This window comes from Euwallacea fornicatus, chromosome 5 (genome assembly GCF_040115645.1).
Source record: "Euwallacea fornicatus isolate EFF26 chromosome 5, ASM4011564v1, whole genome shotgun sequence".
NCBI lineage: Eukaryota > Metazoa > Arthropoda > Insecta > Coleoptera > Curculionidae > Euwallacea > Euwallacea fornicatus.
This window is the reverse complement of record NC_089545.1, coordinates 4,775,704-4,796,000: the sequence shown is the minus strand read 5'-3', so window position 1 is coordinate 4,796,000 and position 20,297 is coordinate 4,775,704. Positions and strand designations below refer to the sequence as shown.

The window sequence follows — 20,297 nt, the reverse complement described above, 5'->3', positions numbered from 1 at the left end:
ACTTACCGTTGTTCTCGAATGCCCAGGAACTGAGGCTTTTCTCCAGGTGCTGCACATTCCGATTCCAGTTTCAAGGAATTCACGTGATTAATTGACAAAACAGTGGCTGCTACAAACCACGGCAAACCCATTAACTAGAGACATAAATTTTACTTCAAGAACTTTTCAGACGATCTACACTTACGGAGCATATTTGAATCAAAATTGCTAAGATAAACAGATCCAAATGGTATCCACCACCCTTCTTTAATTTGTATTCCTTTCGATTAATTATGACACTCGTGATTTGCTGATCCATAAAAATTAGAATAGTTCCTAATAGGGCTGGAGGCAACGCTGCTATCACAGAATAAAGAGGGTTTCCATTAAAGGGCGCAATGAGCCATCCTCTATTTGGTAAAGTTGGCTTGAATTCATGGGGTACCTAAAATTATATTGTAGGCTAGACGCTTGGTAGATACGCAGATCTTTGTGTGGCAATATTGACCTGTAGTTTTGGCGTTGGAATGTTGCAGAAGAAGTCCAGAAGAGTCGTACAGACAATGGCAATAATAACTGCAAAATCGCTGACAAATTGGCGAACCTGAATGAAATAAAATGAGTTATTAACGTTGTGTGAACATGCAGATATTGAATTGGAAAGAGTTATAGTGACACCTTAATGCAATATTATTATACACCAAGGTTGAAAAGTGCAGTGTTATCATACGAACGATTCGAAGTTTAAATGCCGAAGTGCGCAGCGATGAGGGATCTGAGATGTGAGGGTCATAAGCATTTCACAACCGTATGTACGATATCTTCCAGCATCAGTTTTATTACGATAAACCGATATAAATTAAGTATAAATTATGACGGAAATACTAAAAGACAACGCGTCTTGAATTGTAACGCAGACGGTCACGCTTTTTTTGCATTCATTTCTTGGCCAATGATAAATGAACCAACAATGGAATTTTTTTTTTACTTATAATGCAAACGACGTTCACATGTACTACGAAGACAATCCCAGAAGTACCCGGCTTGATATATAGATGAAGATTTTTTTTTAATTGGTATATTACAAGTAGATTTTGGTTTGTTTTAGAGTCGTTTTTAGCAAACGTTTTTAGAGATTTTGCGAACATGGAAAACATTTGTCATCGATGCGTGATTCAATACTTTCGTTTAAAAGGTCTTAGTCCGTCCAACATCAAAGGGGAGTTGGATTCTACTCTTGGGGAATCTAATCCCGCGCTAACAACTGTAACATATTGCTGCAAAGATGAATTCCGCAGTGGTCGGCCCAACGACACTCCAGATCTAACCACTCCAGAAATTGTGAAAATTGACTGAACAAATAGATATGAGAAAGCTGCGCTCAAGATGAACAAAAACAATGCCGTGAAAATATTTCGAGGGAGGGTGTGACGGTTTCGCAGCAATGAAGCCGAGTTTTTAAGTCAATTCATAACGATGGATGAAACATGAATTCATCATTTTACACGTGAGACAAAATAGAAGTTAATTCAATAGACCCAATGCCAAGAATCAGTTCCAAAGGGGGCGAAGACGATTCCATCTGCAGAAAAGGTGATGGCGTCAGTTTATTGGCATGCGTCATTGACTATCTCTTTAGAGGACAAGCGACTGCATTTGGTTAAAACGAAAGTATTGTGTCATCAAGACAACACAGTTTCGTCATCGCGATGGCCAAAATCAATAAATTAATATCAAACTTTCCCTCATCCATCCTGTTCGCGAAACTTAGCCCCCTCAGATTGGTTTCTATTTCCAAAATTGAAAAAATGGCTCGGTGGAAAGATATTTGCCAATGATGACGAGGTGGAGTTCGAGGCCGATGCGTATTTCGAAACATTCAAAGTTTCCTACTATAAACAGGATATAGAACATCGCTGGGAAAAGTGTGTCAACCTCAAAGGAGACCATGTTGAGAAATCATGTAACAGTCTCGATTTTTTTTTCTTTAAGTGTTAAGTGGGGTACTTTTCGGACCGTCCTCGTGAAACTTCATATTACTTAACTTTAGCATCTTACCTTGGTGGGAAAAAACAAAGCTGCTTTGAACTCCTTCAAATATATTGATATTAGAAATGTCTCCACAAACAATAAAATTGACATTAGAAACACATCAGGAACGTACGGCACGGCGAAACATCCCGGGCCAGTCAGCGTGCCGTTCAGTTGCTGAAAGGAAAATCGGTCTTATAAAAAATTATTAATTTCATATAATTAAGTTTTACGTAATCGAAATTTATCGCCAAAAAAATAATAAATCACTTAATGAATTGCTCTAATTGTATTAGGACTCACCGAGCACACGGTCGTATTGAATGATGTCCAGTTAGCTATTTCCGGATGGAGGACCTGAGTTGAGTCGTTAATCAAACAGGAGCAATCGTACGAAACGTTCAAAGATCCTGTGGTATTCATGGGGAAATTCTTACCAATTGCAAAAACATTTTCCACGGCCTACAATAAAATTGAAGCCACCATTGATTCCAAAGCGAAAAAACCGCGTGAATCTACCTTAATGATGAAGATTAATGCAATTAAAGTGGCAAAGTTCTCTTCGGTAAACCTCGTAATATAGCATACTAAAGCACTGGCGTCGATTGCGACCAAAAGGAGTAAAATTATGGCGACCCATGTTCCAATCAACATCCTGAAGCTTAAATAATTCCATCCTGCGTTCATGCAAAATTCGTACACTATTGTTTCAAATACCAACACAGGACCTGAAATATGTTAGATTTACAAAAAGGGGGCACTTGGAGCACCAAAGCACTTTCGTGCATACCTGTAGATCCTAATATTGTAAGAGGTTGCCCTGAGAAGAATCCGTAACCCATTCCGCAAACAAAGCCAGACACTAAGGATTCCATGGCTGCCATGTTATTTCCTGTTGAAGAATTGAATTTATGGAATTCAGAAGAAAATACGAAGATGACGACATAACCTGTAGCTTCTGCCAATAGGCCTCCAAACGTGATTATGGGTGACAAGCAAGCGAAATATAAAAATATCCAACTAGCTATACACTGCGTCGATAATGCGTCTTTAAAATCTGACCAGTACCATGGTGCTTTCCTTTTAACGTCGTTTTTAAGACCTCCGAAAAGGCAGCCTGTCCTGGCGAGGCCAGATTCTTCCCTGCGATAATAAAACATTGAATTCGACCACCGAAGTAAAGGGGAAAAGCACCTTAGCTTTTGCTCCTCTTCTTCTTCATCCATTTCTTCGGGTACCTTCTCAGGCGGCCTCTTTCGGACTTCTTGAGATGGTATTGCTGCCGGAGGCTCTATTCGTATCGTCGGATCCCATTCGCCAGGGGGCAGCACGGTCACCTTAAAGAGATATTTTTTACCAAATTTCCATGGAATTAATCAGTTTGCATACCGCATCTAAGAACTCATCAATTCCCGCTAAAATATGGCTTCTGTTCCTAGCTTTATAGGCAACCTCGTGGAATACTTCGTCAGACATGAGAGTTGCCATTGCTCTACCAATTTCATGGTAACCTAAACACCCAGTCATGTTAAAGATATAATACAAATTGAAATCGGGGTATGTATGTCTTGCCTAGTTGGGTATTATTAGGTCCTAGTAAAAGGAAGAGAAATCTCGTCGGGACAGGTACTTCAGTTAGGTCTCCTAAAACTTGAGCATTGCTCAATCGGACGAAGGCAGAGAGGGGTTTGTCCAAGAAATCGACTTCACCCACTAAAATATTGCTGGCTTCGGCTCCAGGGGGAATTTTTTTCATGAAAGCTAAATTATGTTGAGGCATATCATTCATTAGTTCGGTTCCACTGTGGTTTCTGGTTATCGAGACGTTGCTGGCGCTTTTGAGAAGTCTTGGAGCTTTCTCTTGACCTGTTAGGGATTGAGTTGCATTTGATATGGTTTTGGGTTTGGATAGGCATTAGACGAATCAGAGGTTTAAACCTGCGATTCGTTTTATCGGAACCTACAAAACCAGCCTTAAAACTTAAAACCAGAATCAGAGCACTTATATGATAATAGTTGTTTGCATAAGAAGTGCAGTGCGCAAAGTGATACTTTCCGACACGTGTATTGCAGTTAACGCATCAACGGCGCGAAGTACAATGCGGACGGGTATTGAATGCGGTAAAGCAATCTTACAGTACGCTTGTAGGAAAGGAAATTGTCAATGTACGTTGTCAGATTCTGTTTTTAAGATCAAAGATCCTTATTGTAACATGCGAAGAATTGATGCTATGACAAACATGAAGCTACGATAATATTATCACACAGCAGGTAAAAGTTATCTAGTATTCTGTAGCTATTTATCATGCATGAGGTGCAACCACTGGAGGCTAAACAACTGCTAGTGTATGTCACAAAAACAAAAAACTTTTGTCTAAAAAAACTATGAATTTTGATGATAAGTTAACTCGGTAGAGAATTTAAGGAAAAAAAAGAAATCCAGAGTAAACTCCATCATGAAAACTGAATAAAACATTTGATAAAGTTTTAAATTCTTTTCATAATAAATTTTCGGCAAAACTCGTGAATGAAATCTTTTTTTCCGGGCTCTTAAACCGTTTATTTATTAAGTTGCCAGTTTTATTCAACACAATTAAATTTTGAACATTTTGATATATCGTGAATAAATTATTCGCGTCAATTATTAACGCTCTAAATAATGTTTTATTCACTAGTAATATATCAGCTATATATACCACAAGTAAATTAAACCATGTCTTTATTCGTGTCAAAAACGATTAAATCCACGAACGCAGCGAATGGCCAAGTTCAAGAGTATGGGCAAATTTTATACAGGGCGATTATTGGAGATAATCAAAACGACAATCGCCCTTGTTGCAATCGCGACTTATTGCTCGGGGAGCAAAATATCTTCTCGTAAATGCTTTAACAAGTCCAAAGAATACGATTCAAGAGCTTTAAGGTTAATTCGTCGACCACGCGTCACCGTTTGAAATCAGAAAATTGTTAACACGCATAAAGCGTTAACTTTCAGTCAAGTGTTAAAAGTTTTCATGTATTTCAAAGATTCCGGGAGCAATTTCAATATTTTTTTATTAATTATTATTGGAGTTATTATGGTTTGCTTCGAGTTGGGGTAACTAAGCAGCAAATAACTAAAAACGTAATGTCTAAAATAGGAAAAGTTTGAATGAATGATTACACAAATAGCTTCCTGGCTTACTGGAAAACTCCCAAATGTTGCATGCAAAACGAATAAAACACGTAGAAACCGAAAGATAGGCAGGTGCTATAAATCGAGTTCAAGGAAAGTTTTGTCTTAATCAGAGGTCAGAAGTCGAAATACTGATAAATCAATAGATCGGCTCTCACCTGAGCACTTGTTATAGACAAGTTCCCTATTATGATAATAATTATTTAACTGGCCACTAAACTGCCTTTCTTCATATTGTCATAAAAAAAAATGTTTGTAATAAATTATAAAGCTACGAAAAGGGGCTCTAACATTCATGACGAAATTAGTGAAGATTTACCCTGTCCGGGAATGTTCAGAAACTTCCCAAATTCCTGTGTTTTAGTGCCAGTTGCTGATTGATCAATAAAACTGTGTTCTTCAACTGAAAATATCGAATAAAACTTTTTCTAATAATTACGATTTTCGGCGGAACAGTCGGTGGAATTGAAAGAAAGCAGAATACAAGAACATGTCAATAGGAATTACATATTGTTAAGCCTTGACATCGCTAAGTATGTAATTTTCTTTGACATAGCATTGTAGTTCGTGTCGATTCGATAATTACAGGAAGGCACGAACTGTTCCCGTTTTTGAAACACTTCATAGATTATTGTCAATGATAAATGCCCTACCGAATTTTCGATTTTGGTAAGAAGAAAATGTTGGTATCAGATCTACACAAGGTGATCGAAAACTGTTTGTCACGATATTTAAATTTCTCTATGTTTAAAACGATTTTAACATCCGTTTTAAATTTGTTGATTTTGAGATGTGGTGTCCCCCCCCCCCCCCCCTCCCCTCCTCCCTACCCCGCGATACCTAAGACCTTCATTGTACCGTGGCGTGTAGTAAGGAGATCAGCTAGTTTTGACAGAGTGTGCTTATACTCCAAAACGGACGATCCAGGGAATTTAGCCGTAACAAGCCTGAAACTTTTTTTGGAGGAAATCGTCCAAAACCCGGTTGTTTCATTCAGTGATATTGTATTGGCGTCGCCACGCTCCCAAAAACGAACAATAATGGCCCTTATTAATAACGGGAGCAAATTATTAATCAAACAGCAAACATATCTATTAGCGTTAGTACACGACAAAATTGCAATTTATTGTGTGGTATAAATTGGCGGGAACATATGGAGAAATTCTCAGCCACAGGAGGTGGAGTATCGGTTTAAAAGGGCAATTATGCGCAACTCCGCTTTAACGCTGGAAATCACAAAGGTTAATGGCGAATCTAAATGCATTGCAGTTTTCCCCAACATGCAAGAAGCAAATATTGCAGAAGACAGTATGTTTCCTTCACTGGCGCCGTAACAGAATCGTATTATAAACTGTGAACAGTTACCATGATTTCACCGATCCGGTGTCTCTTATGGCTTAGACCATCTCCATACCTTCTCGCGAATTCGCAGCACCCTGTACACTGGAATAATATTCAAAAAAGATATTTATTACAATTGAGAATGTTACCATAAGGTCAACTTAAAATGCATATTTACAAACGAATCAGGAATACCAAATTGCTTTACTTGTTGTAACATTTCATGTAATGCGCGTCATACCAACTTCGCATTCTTCAAAAATAGACAAGTGCAGTAATTGTTTAAAAGACACATGCGTATGTTAAAGTGGAAGTGAACATGTCAATTAATAGAAAAACACATACAAAGAAAGAACCGACAGTTTCAAGGAACTACCTTTGGGTTGGTGGTTCAACGTCAGCCAAGTTGTAAATCCTTGGACGTGTTCCGTATATTCGGCTGCGATAAATAAATCATGATTCTTATGATTGAAACAAAGATATTGAATTGAATAAGTTGAATCTCATTTTTCATTTGCTGAAAAGATAACAATAACGACATTTCTACCGCGTAAATATTTATAAATGAAAAGCGCATATGCTAAATTGGTTAATAATGAACATGAGATTTTCTTAATAGTGAATATTAGTGATTAAACGTAAACATATATTACTATTAGACAGAAGCCTCCATCACCCAGTATTTTTTAAAGTTCTAACCTGAAATCAAATTACTCGAACCATTTAACACGCTCTGTTTACGCCTCTTTTTCGTCGTTGGTTTACCAACGCACGTAAAACAACCTAGAATTTCGCATAAGTTCTCACTCAAACATTATTTGAGGTCAAAAGAAAATATGTATACTTACTCTTTGAAGTTGAGTGATTTTTTCCTATTTCCTGCAGTGATCTGATGAAAGGCAGCCCGTGCTTTTGCCTTTGATGTTGGTGTCTGTGACGCTTCAGGAGAGCTTCTTTAACACTCTCCCTTTTGGCCAATTCTAACCTACGTGTTAGAAAGTATAAGTTAGAATTTTTTTATTATAATAAAGAAGCAAGATTAAATACTCAATAGTAATGGGGAATTTGCGATCGCTGAGAAGATCCCTATTAGACGTCTAGGAAACGCACGCGGAAAATGACAATTAACACGTTCGGTGAAGTTGGTCTTAACCAATATCCTGATAATTCTGAATAAAACCTGCATGAACGCTTACCTGTTGTTATTTATCATATTATCAATGGCAAGTTCAGCGATTTGTTCAATGGAGGTAGCTTCCATGTCCAGAATAACTGATCCATTAAGCAAAAGGCTCCTGAGTTCAAATAAGGAATGTAGGGAGAGGGTTGCAACGTGTGGTTTCGACCATCTGTTGCCACCTGTAATCGGCATGAAGCGTAAAGTTTACATCAGTGGAGTGCATGAATTTATAAATAATGACTCTATTTATTCTATTAGCCTCCAAAGCTGATCAGTGAAGGTGAGGCTGATCTCAAGATCAGAAGTATTGGGACCGTTGTCATTACAATAACAGTGAAGTGACAAAGCAAAAGGCGTTGTGTAATGGCACAATCTTCATTTCTTTCAAACTTTTGGTGCTTTAGTAAATATATTCATTAAGTTTTGACTGTGAAATGTTTGAACTTGGATATCGCTAAATTCTTATTAAGTACATTATCCAAGTTTTGCCTGCAAAGACCTATATGGGTATGCTACATGATACATGTTTAGAATTTCTCAAAGAATTTTAAAATGTCACAGTATACATGGGGTTCCATAAGAAAAAAATGAAAAAGTATATTTATCTGCTACATGAGTAACTCTGTATACATATTTGTTACGTAAAAAAATGCACAATTAAAAAACATAATTGACGTCTTCCAGCATTCTCATGGCAATAATTTCCTTTAATTTTTAACGAATTTATGTCGCACTTTTCGTCTTTTATGTATAGAGTGCCTATTTGGGGTAGTCATCTTCGTCAATGGAAAAATTGATATATTCAATAAGAGAGAAGTCAAAAAGGCTCTAGAAGTTTAGTTTGTGCGTTTGTTGGGTTTGTGCGTGGAGCATAGTTAGAGCTGCATATAAAGACTTTTATGAGCAAAATATTACAGCTCCTTCCTTGAAAACACCTTTTTTCAGAGCACCCAAAAAATAATTTAAAGCTCTTCGTTGTAATATTATCGTTACACTTCTCATGCGTTGTAGGATGAGTGACACTATTTCCCAAACTTTTTCAGAATAAATCAATTTTATTTAACCAAAAAAACAACGATCAATAACGCAGAAATTGTTTAAAAAATGTTTCGAATTTTCCCTGCAGCACTAATTCTTAACTAAATAAGCTATGATACACCGTCTTCTTATATGTACATCTGTCGGCAGGAACTGATTCATTACCGAGATACTTTGAGAACGGTGTCGAATCCTTTTGAACATGTCACTTACCCATGAATTCCAGGGAATGTTTTCTTAAGTTTATACCGGAGAGTCATGCAACATGTAAAATACGGAGGGTTACTAAATCTCTATTATTAAAAATTCTAAAGGGTTGAGACATCGTATTAGAAGAGGGATCAGTTTGGACACGTGGATCAGCATCTGAGTGTTGTACTAATATTTTCCCTTCCTCTAATTTGTTTGAGGAATTTTTTTCGCCCTGAGTATTAATTTTTTTAGATGTTTTTTTACGGCAATTTAAATTTCAGTTCATAATAAGCCTACCTGAAAGATATTGTTTTTATTGGTTTTTAAATTTTCCAAAATTCCAAAAGATTCCTTTAAACTGACAACTATAAGAAAGGCTCACACTGGACGATTTTTTCAGAAAAATCCAGATACTCAAGCGCATAGTAAATTAAGGGAATATGGAGGAGTAGATAAAGTCAATATCAACTTTGGAACGTCTTCCTTCCATAAACGATTTTAACCCAAGTTTTACTACCAAATTTCAACTCGGGGGAGCCAAAAAACCTATAAATTCAGGACATGAATTTGCTCCAACTACTGATAAACAAGGAGAGTCAAAAGGGGAACGGCTTAGAGGAATTTATTTCAGTAGTTGAGATTTTTTAAGATTTTAAGTTAAAATTTAGCGCAAATTGAGCTGCTGAATTTTCAGCTCAATGAATCAAACAGATAAATCCATGACAATTTTAAAGTATTTTCAAAGACACCAAAGAACCTTTCCTTATTGTTTTCTGGGTCTTTTGCATAACAATAAACGAAACAGAAATCGTCGATAAATTCTACCGACCGGGTCGGGGTCAGCAGAGAAAGCGAGTAAATGTTCGCTAATGAGCCTCCATTACTCCTTTGATGGATACGCGACTTGATACCCCTGTAAAGAGGGTAAAAGAACAATGAGAATTTTCTTTAATGACCTAATTTTGAGAAATTTTGGTTGAAAACATGACCTCAAAAATCTATGATAAAGATTTTTACGTGCAACTTAAGGACGCTCCGTAATTAAAGACATTAGTGTGTATATTTACATTTATTCAGAGAATATTATATCTTCACACATTTTATTATTATCGCACTCACTTATAAGGGTTATTGGAGTATTGTTGGATAGGTTGGATTGATCAAGAAATGTCGTCAAAACATGAGACATTAAGGGCTTTTGCGTTTAGAATAAGGAAATCCTTAAAGTAATAACAACAGCTCCTTACTACAGAAAATTTCCATTAAACGAAACTAATTGAGTTGAATATATTAGAAAATCATCATGTATAAAATAAGAGATAAATGCATTATTTTACCCCAAAATAATAATTTAGAAGAGCTGTATTTAAAAGGCCAGTTTAATTACTTTTAGCTTTATAGCCCTTGCGATATGGATATTTTATGATCCTATGTTACAGATAAAGTAATTTTAGTTATTCCCGCAGTTGTTTAATTATTGGGTTCATAATCTCTTTATGCAGATATTTCAATATGAAGACCGAAGTTAAATCTACAATAAAAGTCGTAAAGACATTAGTAACAGACATTCGATCGTACCACAGTGGTTCTCAATGTCGTGACATTGTCGAGAACGATATGGAAGATTGAGAAGTTCAAAAAAACACTTCTCTGCGTTGATATTTGAATTGTTTTCCAGAATAGAATATCTGTCATAAAAGAGGTTGGAAGATTTCATTATAGCACCAAACAACAACAAACATTCGCCTAGTAAACGAAAAATTGAAATGAGAGTACAGAAAGTTCCCATGTCCAAATATTTAGCCATATGTGGATAATACATATTAAATATTCAATATAAGATTTTGTTTTACCTCCGATTTGCACTTATATACACATACCTTCTTCCACGTCTTCTTCGAACTTGATCCATCTTGCAGTTTCCTTCCACTCCATGTCATCTCCATCAACAAAAAGTTCCTCCATTTCGGAGAATAGTGGATGGCACTCATGTTTTTCATTGTTTAGGTCTTCTCCTAGGATGAATTGAACTCTCTGAGAAGGAGGAGTGCCTATAAACATTAAAGAAGGTATATATTATCAGAATATGGAATTTCACAATACAAGTCTATCATTTGTAACCAAAATATGTATCACTACATGTATGGAATGAAAGGTAATGAATGAATATTCCTGCAATTTTTTAGAAACTGAGGCCATACTTATTAATATCCCGGCAAGAATATCGAAGAAATCGTTGAAATGGGGATGGCATGTAGAAGATTGAGCAATCCTCCAACATAAAAGAAATTCAGATGATTTAACAAATTTTTATATACAGGGTGTTCGGCAAGTCGATACAATAATTTCAGGGGGTGATAGATCACGTGATTCTGAATCGATTTAACCAAACATGCCTATATACCAAGTGTTAAAGTTTTCCTGATAATTCAGTTTTTAATATTTTTTAATTTAACCGTGCTCTTTCACAATTGTTGGAGGGTAGAAGAACACCAAGCCTTTTAAACACAAAAATGTATTAAACTTTTTTATTGCCTATAGATAATTGTTTAAATTATTTAAAGGGTAAAATCTAAAATGGCTTTGTTACCTACTTAGAACTACATAAACATGATCTTCCGAGCTTGTAATAAAGCGAAGAGTCAAATTCAAACATGGATTTAATTTAAACGCTTAGGTGTAGGTTTATTCAAATTTCTTAAAAACTTCCGTAGGCAACAGTCTTTCAGTCATGCTGAAAAGATTCTTAAGAAACATTTTAAAAATTAGAGAAAATAACTTTTTATGTGCCCGAGCAGCGCATTCACCAAAACGTTATCTACTGAAAATGATATTAAAAATGAAGATATTTGCTAAAAACGCAAATGTGCTGGATAGCCATCATTTTGGAAGAATTTGTATTTGATGACATTATCAAGTATTCAGGTAAAACAATTGTTTTTATCACCCCCTAAAATTATTGTATCGACTTGCCGGACACCCTGTATATTATTGTGGTCGCTCAGATTTTCATCTTCCCCCACCCTCCAGTTGTTCACTTTACATTTTCCACTATTTGGTTGCATAGTTATATCTATTATTGATCTTGCTCTAGCTGTTTCAAATGTCGGTTTGTTTCCTTCGTTGCATACTACCATATCCGTCTCCTCCATAAATTCTTCCATCATTCTCCCTCTTTCCCCTGTTTTAACTGAGTTCCACATTAAATTTTTAGCATTGAAGTCTTTCGCAACTACCACTTTCTTTTTGTTTTCTTTCACCTTCCTCTTGAGTTTTTCTAGATATATTTCGAATTCTGATGTTTTTTTATTTGGTGAGAATTGTTTTACCTGAGTACTTGATAATGTCATCAAATACAAATTCTTCCAAAATGATGGCTATCCAGCACATTTGCGTTTTTAGCAAATATCCTCATTTTTAATATCATTTTTAGTAGATAACGTTTTGGTGAATGCGCTGCTCGGGCACATAAAAAGTTAATTTCTCTAATTTTTAAAATGTTTCTTAAGAATCTTTTCAGCATGACTGAAAGACTGTTGCCTACGGAAGTTTTTAAGAAATTTGAATAAACCTACACCTAAGCGTTTAAATTAAATCCATGTTTGAATTTGACTCTTCGCTTTATTACAAGCTCGGAAGATCATGTTTATGTAGTTCTAAGTAGGTAACAAAGCCATTTTAGATTTTACCCTTTAAATAATTTAAACAATTATCTATAGGCAATAAAAAAGTTTAGTACATTTTTGTGTTTAAAAGGCTTGGTGTTCTTCTACCCTCCAACAATTGTGAAAGAGCACGGTTAAATTAAAAAATATTAAAAACTGAATTATCAGGAAAACTTTAAAACTCGGTATATAGGAGTGTTTGGTTAAATCGATTCAGACTCACGTAATCTATCACCCCCTAAAATTATTGTATCGACTTGCCGGACACCCTATATATCAGATTGATAATTGTAGCAAGGACCTGGAGAGAATTGGACGGAGCAAACAATTACTGACATTCCATTAGAATCAGTGCTTCCTTTCGATTTAGTGTAAAGAAACGGTTAGAATTATAAAACCAAAGGTGCATCTAATTCATCGAAGTCATTGGTTTCCAAAAATCATAGACCTGACAACCATTATTAAATTATAAAACTTGTCACCCTAAACGAATTTTGTAGGTACAAAGATACAACAAGTTAAAATAAAATATCACAATAGAGATCACACACTGGCAAAATACTGTTTCGTTACTTCCAAATCACTATGGTCACCAACTCTCCTGTTACTAAACGAGATTATTTTTAAGGGTGTCGAAAACGGACTTCCCGTGTGTTTGTAGCGGACGATATGAAGCAAGCAGGCAGACAACCAATTAAAGTTCCGCAAGACCTGTTGCTCCCAATTTAGATGGTGTATTTGTCCAACGAAATTGCTTCAGATCTGCTGAGATATTTCCAGGAAAGCAACCGGGAGAGAGCAAGAATCGGCATCACAACAAATTATTTATTTAGTTAGGAAAATGTTGAAGGCAGTTTCGCAAAATTTCGTGACCGTTCAAACGGAAAGGAAAAGACCCGACAACACGCGCTCCTGTTTACTGATAACATCAGGAAGGTGCACAAAGTAGGTATCGGACTTATCATGTAAAATGTGTCCGAAGACATAAGCATATACGATTTTGTATTAAGTATTTTGCTACATTCCCCCGGTCTAACAGAACGTGCCGCCCGTAAAAACGTATGATTCGCCCGGACTACCATCTCTTCAAAAGAAATCGTACACCATAAACTTCTTTCTTGTGATGATTTGATTTCGATTTCCCTAATGAATTAAATATGAAAGAAAAGTAGTAGGTCACTACTATTAAATTCGTAGCACGAGTGCTGCGTTACCACATACGTGGCTATCATGGATGTTTTGGGGGACCCCCGTATACGAAGCAGATAAATCCCTGCGATTAAGATTACATTCGTAGTAATAATCATATTACACCGTTCTTCAATAAGTAAAGTAAGTATGGAATTGTTCAAACTTTAAATTCGTGCATTACACACGTGCACAAATGTCGCCTAAAACATAACAAACAGGATGTCTAATGAATGGAATGCGTGAAGTAATGAAAATGCTGTTTGAAAATTAAGCATGCATGAACAAAACATTGCAACATTATGTTTTTTAGGTTCAGCACAAGGCGCAGGTAAAAGTTAGAGAAACTGCGCTTGAAAAGTAATTTTTTCCTTATTAAAATTGAAAACCGTCAAATTTAATTTAGAACTTTAAAGTTGTTTTTTTATACGCTCGTGCTGCAACTTCCTGATTACCACAAAGAATTTTTTGTGTTTTTTTCCATTTTACCTCACATGTCTACAACAATTTTGAGTGCAGTTTACTACGGTAAAAGCTTAAAAGGTGAGGAAGCCGAAAAGAACTAGAACGAATTTCCCACGTAAACCTCGTCATAATAATTCGAATTTGACGAAAATTTTTACTCAAATTATTTTATATAACGTTGGAGGTCATAAATCTATTGAAAGCTTTTAAACTCCTATCCCTTACATCTGAGCAAAACATTATATACAGAGGTGGCTTAACTATATGGTCGAAATGAGCGACCGCCATGAGCGCAAATTCAAAGGGGGGAAGATATATATACCTATTTGTTCAAAGCCGCATACGGACTTGCTCTGCTTCTGGGGATTCATAGCACTTTTGTCATCCAAAAGCAATTGCTACGTTTCGTATCGATTCAAGCTTGCATCGTTCTTCTTTATTAAATTGAAATTTTGGTCGAACTTAAAAATGCGACTGATTCAAATTAAATTTGTACACACGTACTTTTTGCGAATTCAAATATTGACATTTGATGTGCGGAGCGCCGTGCGCTGCGCACTGTAGAACGACGGGGCGGGCTGAGCTGCGCTGCGCGCTTCTGAACAATGTTTTCAATCGTTACTACGTTTACAGCGTCGGCCGTCTTGCAATTATGCACTGTGTGATTCATTTTAATGGCTGCACCTTCGAATTAAATAAAAAAATACGGGAGGAACCAAGAGATGATGAAATAGTTTGGACGACCTGGAGGCAGTGCAAGGCTTAAGGGACGAATAAATTAAAACTAACGTGGATTTTTATTTTTTTTAAATTTAAGGGTAGGTTATCTTTCAGGACATTCAAAAACACATAGCTTCGTGCAAATTACCATTAAGATTGTCGAATCCTCACCGAGTTTGCTTCAATGGCTAAAGATAACTGTTTCAAAACATGTGTGTTGTTAAGCAATAAGATGTTTATATGTGTACCTGGTAGCAACGATATAATTTCAGTTCTTTTAATCGTCCATTATTTTAATCAGAAAGCTATAGCAATTCGTATGTATTGGAACCATTAACAGCCTGATTGATGCCCATTTAAATCTAGGCAAGGATATTTTTCACATATAACTGATCATATTTCCCTAACAGGACAGTTAATTAACAAGCAAATATTTGTCTTTTACTAGACTATCTCTAAACAGGCCGTATTTGTTGAGGCGTTTGTACGTTATGGTCAAAGCAAATCTGTAGATCAAAACTGTCCGGTATTGTCCACTCATTTTTGTTCGTCACCTGTTTTCAACAATTAATTTTTTTACCACAGTTTAAAATTGTATTTTGCATTAAGCATAAAATTTTCCCGGCTCTCAGCACTGAATTTCAGAATGTTATATCAGAAAACCGTTCTGAAGGCGTCTAAGTCGGATGAGGTCATAAAATAGACGAAATCTTCATTGATTTCCTATCATGGAGAAAGTTTATATCTATAGTGTATCGTTACTCAAGAACACCCTAGAAAACAACGGCTAACACTGAATCAAGATTCATACATACAGCATATAAATGTTTGTTGAATGTGCATTTTCGACTCATAACTAATTGCCAAATGAGTGAGCCAATGAATGACATGACAGCGATAGTGAATAATGCAACATCAAAAAGGTATAAAGAGAAAACTTCAGAAATATGCATTACAACAAAATATTGAACACAAATGACACAAGCTTACATATTTCCCCCTCATCGCACAAACTGAGTCCTCGTCTTCTGGATATAACAAATCCTGGAAAATATTCATCAAATGGTGTATTGATGTACGCGAATTAGTTACCTAGATAACAAGATAATGCTTTTCGGGTTCATGTTTTGCGGACTATAATCATATAACAAAATATTGCAGAGTAAAATTTCTGCAATGATATAGATGGGCATATTGGATTAGATTCTAAATTTGTATGTTCTGTGAGAGGTGGTTCTGGAAGAGGGTTCACAAAATACAATAACCAGGTATATAAAATAAAAGTATGTAAATAAATATACAGGGTATTTGTAAACTCGATACATTCCTTTAAGGGAGTGATAGAGCATGAGTTAAGGACTAAATTTAACCCAACATACCTTAGTCCGAAAGTCGATAATAACAAAAATACAGGGTATCAAAGTTGAAAACATAAATCACGTTTCTTTAATATCTTACGATTTCTTCCAGTTGATTTTGTAAAATTGTGTATCCAGAGGTTTTTAAGGGTAAGAAATTCAAATTTATGCACCACTTAATTGCATTTTCTAGCTAGATAGAGAGAGTATAACTAACTTCCACAACGCTCATTACTAAGCTGAACAAAATCAATGTTTAACTAAAAATCATAACTATTAAACTAAGTTCAGCGCCAATGTCTGGCTTGGTGTCATGAACAACATGGTAATCGGACCTAATTTTCTGCCAAATATTTTAAATGGTCAAACATACGAGGAGTTCCTTACTAATCATCTGCCACCATTACTCGAAGATGTTCCGTTCCATATTCGTCGGAATATGATATTTCAACTTGACGTGTGCCTTGCTCATTATCGCCGAACTGTAAGAGAGTTACTGGATCAAACGTTTCCGAATCAGTGGATCGGAAGAGGAAGCGCCGTACAATGGCCTGCAAGAAGTCCAGATCTAACCTTGCTGGACTTTAACGTATGGGGTGAGATGGTTTATGCTTAAGAAATACGGATAAGAGAACAATTAATACGGTGTATTGAAGAAGCTGCCGTAACTCTAACAGAAACTTTTTCGGCCAGAGTAACGTATGCATAAATTAGAAAAAAGGCACGTGCGTGCATTAGAAGAAGAGGGTATCAATTTCAACGAGACCTTAAATAATTGGAATAAAGTGAGGTTTACTTTCACAGAAAACAGACAACGGTCCTTTTAAAGACTACAATATTAATGGAAATTCAATAAATGCTGAAATTATTTTTACATTAATTTTAGGTGCGGTTTTCTCGGAAACCATTGCCTCTAGCGATTTAAATAAATTATATCTTTTTCAACAAGAAAAGGTAGGAAAATTCCTTTTCCCAGTCCAAATTGACATACAGGGTAGCACAAAATAGTCGTAACGGTTTGAAGGGGTCCTGATCGTCACAGGAGGTGCCCTATGGAAAATAGAACTAAATGATGCACAAATTTGAATTTTTCATCCTAAAAAACCTCTGGATACACAATTTTACAAAATAAGCTGGAAAAAATCTCAAGGTATTAAAGAAAATATTATTTATTTTTGCAACTTTGACACCCTGTATCTTTGTTATTATCGATTTTGGTACTAAGATAAGTTAGGTTGAATTTAGTCCGTAGCTCACGCTCTATCACTCCCTTAAAGGAAGGTATCGAGTTACCAAACACCCTGTATATTAAAAACAAAATGAAACTAGGTCAAAATTGCTTTACCCTAAGACATTACACGTGTGTGCGATTCGAGTGGTTAGTATGTGTTTTGGGACCAATTTTTCGACGTGGAAACAACATTAATAAAATTAAATATTTTTACGCACAAAAATGGCAAAAAAGCTTTGAAAAGTAATAGAAGCGGTTCGATGGATTGTTATTAATATATTCCACTCTATTACACGAAAAAATATAAAGCGAAAATAGTGTTTCTCTCAATGTCTTTTTTTTTGGTACTTTTCCACTCCTTCCACGATATTTCGAGTTCGCGAAAAAAATTGTTCAAGTTACAGAAATGTGCTCGTTTTTTTCCATTTTCTTCTCTTGCTGGTGCGGGTTTCATCTTCATCGTCTAACGAAATCTGCCAACCAATTCTTTTAAGTGCATAAAATTAAATTTTATAAGCACAAAAAAAAATCGCGTTTAAAATGTCATTAGCATAAACCTGTTACACTCTGCCTGGAAACGAAAGACTTGCAGTGACGCAAATACGTACTTTAAATAACGGCTCTTTTCACATTTCATTTTTCCTTGTATTATTACATTTAAAGCAGCTTTGAAACTAAAGTACACAGATAGGTAGTATTAAAAAGCCTTACGAAACATCAAACATGAATGCACGGATCAATAGCAAAGTTAATGTTCTCATTATTTCATCGTTTTTTGGTATTTTTCTTCAATGACGAAGAACTAGACATTCGTTTCCGTTGTCCGCATTATGCTACAGTTCAGCAAATGCCTTGACTTACCCGGCGATGTAAGCATCGATAAGCATTTAAACATGAAAGTTTTTTATGTTAGGATTATGAAGGAAACCAGAGAAAACACCGGGAAAACACTAAATTATTAGATCACTGAATATGGGATAAGGAAAATAAAGGCAATAAGGCAGCCCGAAGTGAACCAACCAACTTTCATTCCATTTACTTAATGGATCTCCTCAGTTGGAAAATCTGCTTTGACCAATTTAGCATATCATCTCGACATGTACAAAAAGGAAATGTATAGAAGAAAATTTTTATTTTTAATATAACCAGACGCTTTCCTGGACACCGTATAAGTATTATCGAGACATTTTGGCCAGTCTTCTGTTATCGAGAATAACCATTACATTGTGCTGCACTCTCCATTTAGTTCTTCCATGTAAAGTACACTATACCTATTAGTCCCTTATTCAGGCATGTGTCATGGCAATAAAGAGTTATGAGAGACGAAAGCCCTTTTCAATATAAGTCCAAAGAATAATAATATGTTTGCAGCAGATAGTTCGGATTTAAATAAAATATTGTCTGAATTTTTCTTCAAAGTAGAAAGTAGCATAATATTGAGTTTTAAAGAGTACCGATGAGTACGATGGGGCACTTACTTGGTCTTTCGTCTTCGGAAGTCGACTTATCCCCAGCAGAATTCCTGTGATGTGAGTGTTTTTTGTGCCTATGAGAGTGTCTTTTCTCGGTCGGTATGTGAACCCCAACGAAAACACTGTGAGCTCTGTGGCCTGCAAATAATAATACTATGCCATTAAGAACTAATTATGCTATAGCATTTTAGATGATTATACGCATTTTCATAATTTTAGGAAAAAAATATTTAGTTTCAAAGAGCTACACGGAATAGTTATTGCGACACTAAAAAAGTCTTTTTAGTTTACATTCATTGCCTCACACCTCCTCTGTCAATAATCCTGATCTTCCATAATTCGTCCCTGGTGAACATGATTTTTTAACCGATAATGATCTCAACCAATTATTCAACATTCTGCCTAAACCTTCTCCTCTGCCTAAACCTTGTCCATCACCCTGACAAACCCTCGAATGCTCCGTAAATCCGCGAGCTGACTTAAGTCTTAAGCGTGTCTAAAATTGACAGTTTTATAAACAGAATTGTTCAATTAAACCACATTTGCACTTATATTGTTCGGTTTGCAGATCTACAGAGAATACTGCGGTAAATATCCTAAATGTGACTACCAAATAGTTTAAATATGAGTAGCTCTCTGATTTCACATCTTCGGTAGATACTGCATGAACTGCACTCACCTTCAAAATCTGATTCGTCGAAGGGTTGTTTATGCTTCTCTGCCTTTGGATCTTTGGAGGCTTCATCACCTTGCAAATCCATGTCTCAGTCCTGAAAGAGGAAATTATTTTTCTATAGGAACTGATTTACTGTTTGCAGTGATATAATCATATACTCTACAACTTACGATTAAAGGACCGCACGATTGCAAATGGAAGTTATTTAAGGAATATGGCGTCGGTATTCGCAGAGGACACTTTATATTAAAGCTATATTCTTTATCTTTCAAATAATATTTAGATTCATGGTCTCAGGGTCTCTGTGGGACTCCTTAACTGACACCGACTTCGTCTGATATAATGCAGTGAACAAAGCTCTCAGGACTTTCTGCAATTATCTCAACTACAGTTTGCTTATCCTAAAAAAATAAGATAAAGCAGTTCAGAACTTACTTAAAATAATCTGAACCAAGAAACGATTTGTCTCACACATGTCGGAAATATTTAGGAACTTTTCGTTAAACCCAAAGCTATAATTTTCATGCGAAATTATGAAGAATATATTTTCCGTTCGTTACCTGGAATAGTCTATTAAGGTACAAGT

General features: G+C 35.8%; 1 protein-coding gene across 8 annotated transcripts in view; it reads right to left on the bottom strand.

Annotated features, from left to right (window-relative positions):
- The window catches only part of Ndae1 (Na[+]-driven anion exchanger 1), a 36,527-nt gene that overhangs the window by 9,569 nt on the left and 6,661 nt on the right, over positions 1–20,297 (bottom strand). For 3 of the 8 annotated variants that reach the window (XR_010732106.1, XM_066282303.1, XM_066282302.1), the window contains exons 2-20: positions 19,715–19,805; positions 19,042–19,173; positions 15,965–16,018; positions 10,817–10,987; positions 7,723–7,885; positions 7,375–7,511; positions 7,226–7,309; positions 5,505–5,588; positions 3,583–3,876; positions 3,400–3,521; positions 3,205–3,347; positions 2,960–3,153; positions 2,801–2,902; positions 2,530–2,738; positions 2,314–2,472; positions 2,038–2,187; positions 488–583; positions 185–424; positions 7–134 (exon numbers count right to left, since the gene is read on the bottom strand). Coding sequence is in view for 7 of the 8 variants with exons in the window: in XM_066282303.1 (XP_066138400.1) it covers positions 7–134; positions 185–424; positions 488–583; positions 2,038–2,187; positions 2,314–2,472; positions 2,530–2,738; positions 2,801–2,902; positions 2,960–3,153; positions 3,205–3,347; positions 3,400–3,521; positions 3,583–3,876; positions 5,505–5,588; positions 7,226–7,309; positions 7,375–7,511; positions 7,723–7,885; positions 10,817–10,987; positions 15,965–16,018; positions 19,042–19,173; positions 19,715–19,796 (2,744 nt within the window). In the remaining variant the exon portion in view is untranslated. Of the gene's footprint in view, positions 1–6; positions 135–184; positions 425–487; positions 584–2,037; positions 2,188–2,313; positions 2,473–2,529; positions 2,739–2,800; positions 2,903–2,959; positions 3,154–3,204; positions 3,348–3,399; positions 3,522–3,582; positions 3,877–5,504; positions 5,589–6,902; positions 6,966–7,225; positions 7,310–7,374; positions 7,512–7,722; positions 7,886–10,816; positions 10,988–15,964; positions 16,019–19,041; positions 19,174–19,714; positions 19,806–20,297 lie in introns of all 8 variants that reach the window. The other 5 variants (XM_066282307.1, XM_066282305.1, XM_066282304.1 and 2 more) reach the window with 5 other exon arrangements.